The 3,081-nt window shown below is 45.0% G+C and overlaps 1 protein-coding gene across 1 annotated transcript; it reads left to right on the forward strand.

Annotated features, from left to right (window-relative positions):
• Positions 1-442: 442 nt before the first annotated feature.
• On the forward strand, positions 443-2,525 carry LOC119176947 (uncharacterized). Its single transcript, XM_037428309.2, has 2 exons — positions 443-823; positions 1,638-2,525. The coding sequence occupies exons 1-2, from the start codon at positions 812-814 to the stop codon at positions 1,974-1,976; spliced, it is 351 nt and encodes a 116-aa protein (XP_037284206.2). The 5' UTR covers positions 443-811; the 3' UTR covers positions 1,977-2,525.
• Positions 2,526-3,081: the final 556 nt, after the last annotated feature.

Raw genomic sequence — 3,081 nt, forward strand, 5'->3', positions numbered from 1 at the left:
TTTTTATTCGGTAAGTGTTTAGCGTATTTCGCAGTTCATGTCGTTTATATATGGGTGGATTGCAAGGGTTCGCTCTCGATGAAAACAGCCGCACTTCATTGTTAAACAGTAAACAATATTACGAAGCGAATGTCGAATGAAGCAATTTCTAGAAATTAAGTCGCTGTCTTTGTTGCGACAAGCGTGGCGAAGTCAGTTCCTAGCGAAAGCATGGCGTTGACACAGAACTGAGGCACATGCCTGAACTTGTTCCGCCTTCTTCATCAAATGACCTTAAAACGCTTATGCGTTGAATGTTCTCTCTCACTCCAAGGTGCAAAGTCCTTGATAAGCGCTTCCGTTTTTATACTCTCGAGTGGAAGAAGACGTGTCTTCCTCCCCGGCAACTGGGCAGGAAAGGCAGACATATGCGTTTTGCTTTGCATCTATAGCTTTTGGGTACATCTCTGCAAAAGGAGATAAAGAGACGAGGTCCGACTCTATACGTGATACAATCCGTACTATGCCGCGTCCGAATTTTTGATTTCCGCTTTCGCGTAAGATACTCGACGTTCAGCCTCCAGCAACGCCCTTTATAAAGAAAAAAATACCACTGAAAACGTAAGTTTTACATTTGTTTCTTCGAGTTTTTAAATAAGAGGCGAGAGAAAGACGAGTGTCATGATACCACCGACCGAGAGCGCTGCGAATACGTGACTGTCGTTACTGCCGCACCAGGCTTTTCTTTATGCGGTGTGCAGTATTTAAGGAGTACGCAAATGCACGTCGAGACGTCCACTCTTGAGCAGCAGTCGCAGAAGTCTCAGCCACCATGAACACCCTGGTGAGTTCCTCAAGAACGGCGTGCGTTCGTTACGTATGCATATAAAAGAACCCGTCATGAAGCTCTGAGAGCAAGTCACAGTTAAGGATTGTGAGGAACCCTGGTTTTAATATTAATAGCACACGTGCCTTTTGAAGTTCGAGCTACAATAGTTATAACTGCCAAATAGATGGCAATGCGTCTATGTTCTGCCCTTGAGGGGTTCCGCAAACGGAAATCGTGGATTTGGGTCAATTGCATACCATGAACTGTTGCGAGAGCTTTGCTTTTATTAGCGTCCGACATGAATCATATAACCAAACACGTACAGTGAAACGAGTGATAATTAATCTATGGGCGTTCCCCGCATGCCTAGGGCCTTGCATTTGACTGTAAAGCATATTTGCAGGAGAAACGTTTCGACAAGCAGAGTAGCCATGAATTAGAGAGCGCAGAGTAAGAGGACAGGGAGTGAATTCTTGCAGCAGTGCACCCTTTTTCTAATTTTGACCTCTTTCCACGAACACATTTAAGATCAGAGCGCCGTGTGACCACTGTTCTTTATTCTGCGAGGGCGCAAGGGGGAGGGGCATTTTTTGTCATGGCTCTGAAACTTTTCGCGCGGCCACTTGAAGTTACAAAATATTGATGGGACTCTCTTGATTTAGGTCAATTCATACATGAGGCATATATTGAAAAGATGACCAGGCTAAGCCGTAGTGGGTTTCTTCCTTTCTACCAGTCAAACAACTCTCCTCACAAAGCCTTCAATGAAAAAAAAAATCATGGAATGATTTCTGATGAACACTTTTCTTTGCTGCTTCATCCGATACAGACTATTGCAGTCGTCGTCTGTGCCATCCTCGCCACTGCATCAGCCGGTGGCATCGGTCTTGGCTACGGTCATGGCTACGGAGGTTATGGTCTCGGCTATGGGCTTGGTGGTGGCTACGGTGTCACCGGCGTCGGCGTCGGCGTCGGCAGCAGTGTGGCAATTTTAGGCGGTGGGCCTGCCTTCACAAAGGCCGTAGCTGGACCGGCCTTCCTGGTGAAGACGGTGCATCACGTAAACAAGCTGCACAATGGAGGCGCTCTGATTGCCCACTCCGGCCTCGGCAGTGGTTACGGTGGCTACGGAGGATACGGATATGGAGGTTATGGTTACAAGTGGTAACGCTGCCGAAATAATGTTGATTGTTGCGCTACATCCTGTGCGGCACGTGATAAAGAATCATTCTCTGGAAACTCTAAAGGCCCCACTTCACTCCGAAGGGCGCTTCGAACACAATTGGACTGGTGGCCTGAATGTAGACATGATGCATATATCACTAAATTGTTCTGAATCGAATCTATGCCAACAAGACCAAGTGACACGCACGTACGCCACAATGCAATGTTTCTACCTCTGCGTCTTGTTCCTTCAACAATCAATAAAATGTTTTTAACATTACACTTTGGTGTTTTTTGACTACGCAATATACATTTCCACAGCACTTTTAGAAAAATGATGAAAGCAGGGAGGTGAAAGAGGGAATATGGAGAGAATTACTGTCTTTGATAATTAGGGCAGTGAAGTTTTTACCTGCAATAGTACGTGAGCAACGAACACTGTCTTAGTAGCTGGTGTCTTCTAGAGTTGAAGAAAGCATTACAGAAAAGCGCAGTATTGCAAAAAAGTGGAGAAAGTTGTAACATATGCTTTATCAGCACGATTGTCTTAAATAACTGAACCCATCTAATACGGTCAGTGGTTTAACAAACAGAGCTTCACATTTGAAACCGTAACTCAGGTTTAAACTAACGCACTGACCCTACATGTTTAAAGAAATAGAGTGACGTTCTCTCCATTTAGGGAGGAACGGTGTTGTCCCTAATAATCGTCTTTAATTTGAGAAACGTTGCTCCTTTTTGCGAAAAAATAAACTGTTTCTTCTCATAAAAATCAAGATGGCTGACCCCGGGTCAACGAAGCAAGTAGGCCTAGAGAATGCATCGATTCTCGACTGATGAGGAGTACACGGCACTGACTATGTGCAAAATACGATTCCGCTGAGCTTGATATCGAACGAAATGATTATAAAGACAAGCAGACGAACCTGTGGTGATGAAACACCGCGAAACAGAACGATGGAGCTAGTAGGTTTCGTTCGGCCAGCGAGACGACGTTCATTGTGGAAGACACAGATAGTGTGGAGTTCTCACCCGATGAGTGCATTATAAGCTTGCTGTAATTATTTCCCGCAGATTAACATAGTGTAGCGACGTTATCCATGCGTTTA

The sequence above is a fragment of the Rhipicephalus microplus genome, chromosome 3 (genome assembly GCF_043290135.1).
Source record: "Rhipicephalus microplus isolate Deutch F79 chromosome 3, USDA_Rmic, whole genome shotgun sequence".
Taxonomy (NCBI): Eukaryota; Metazoa; Arthropoda; class Arachnida; order Ixodida; family Ixodidae; genus Rhipicephalus; species Rhipicephalus microplus.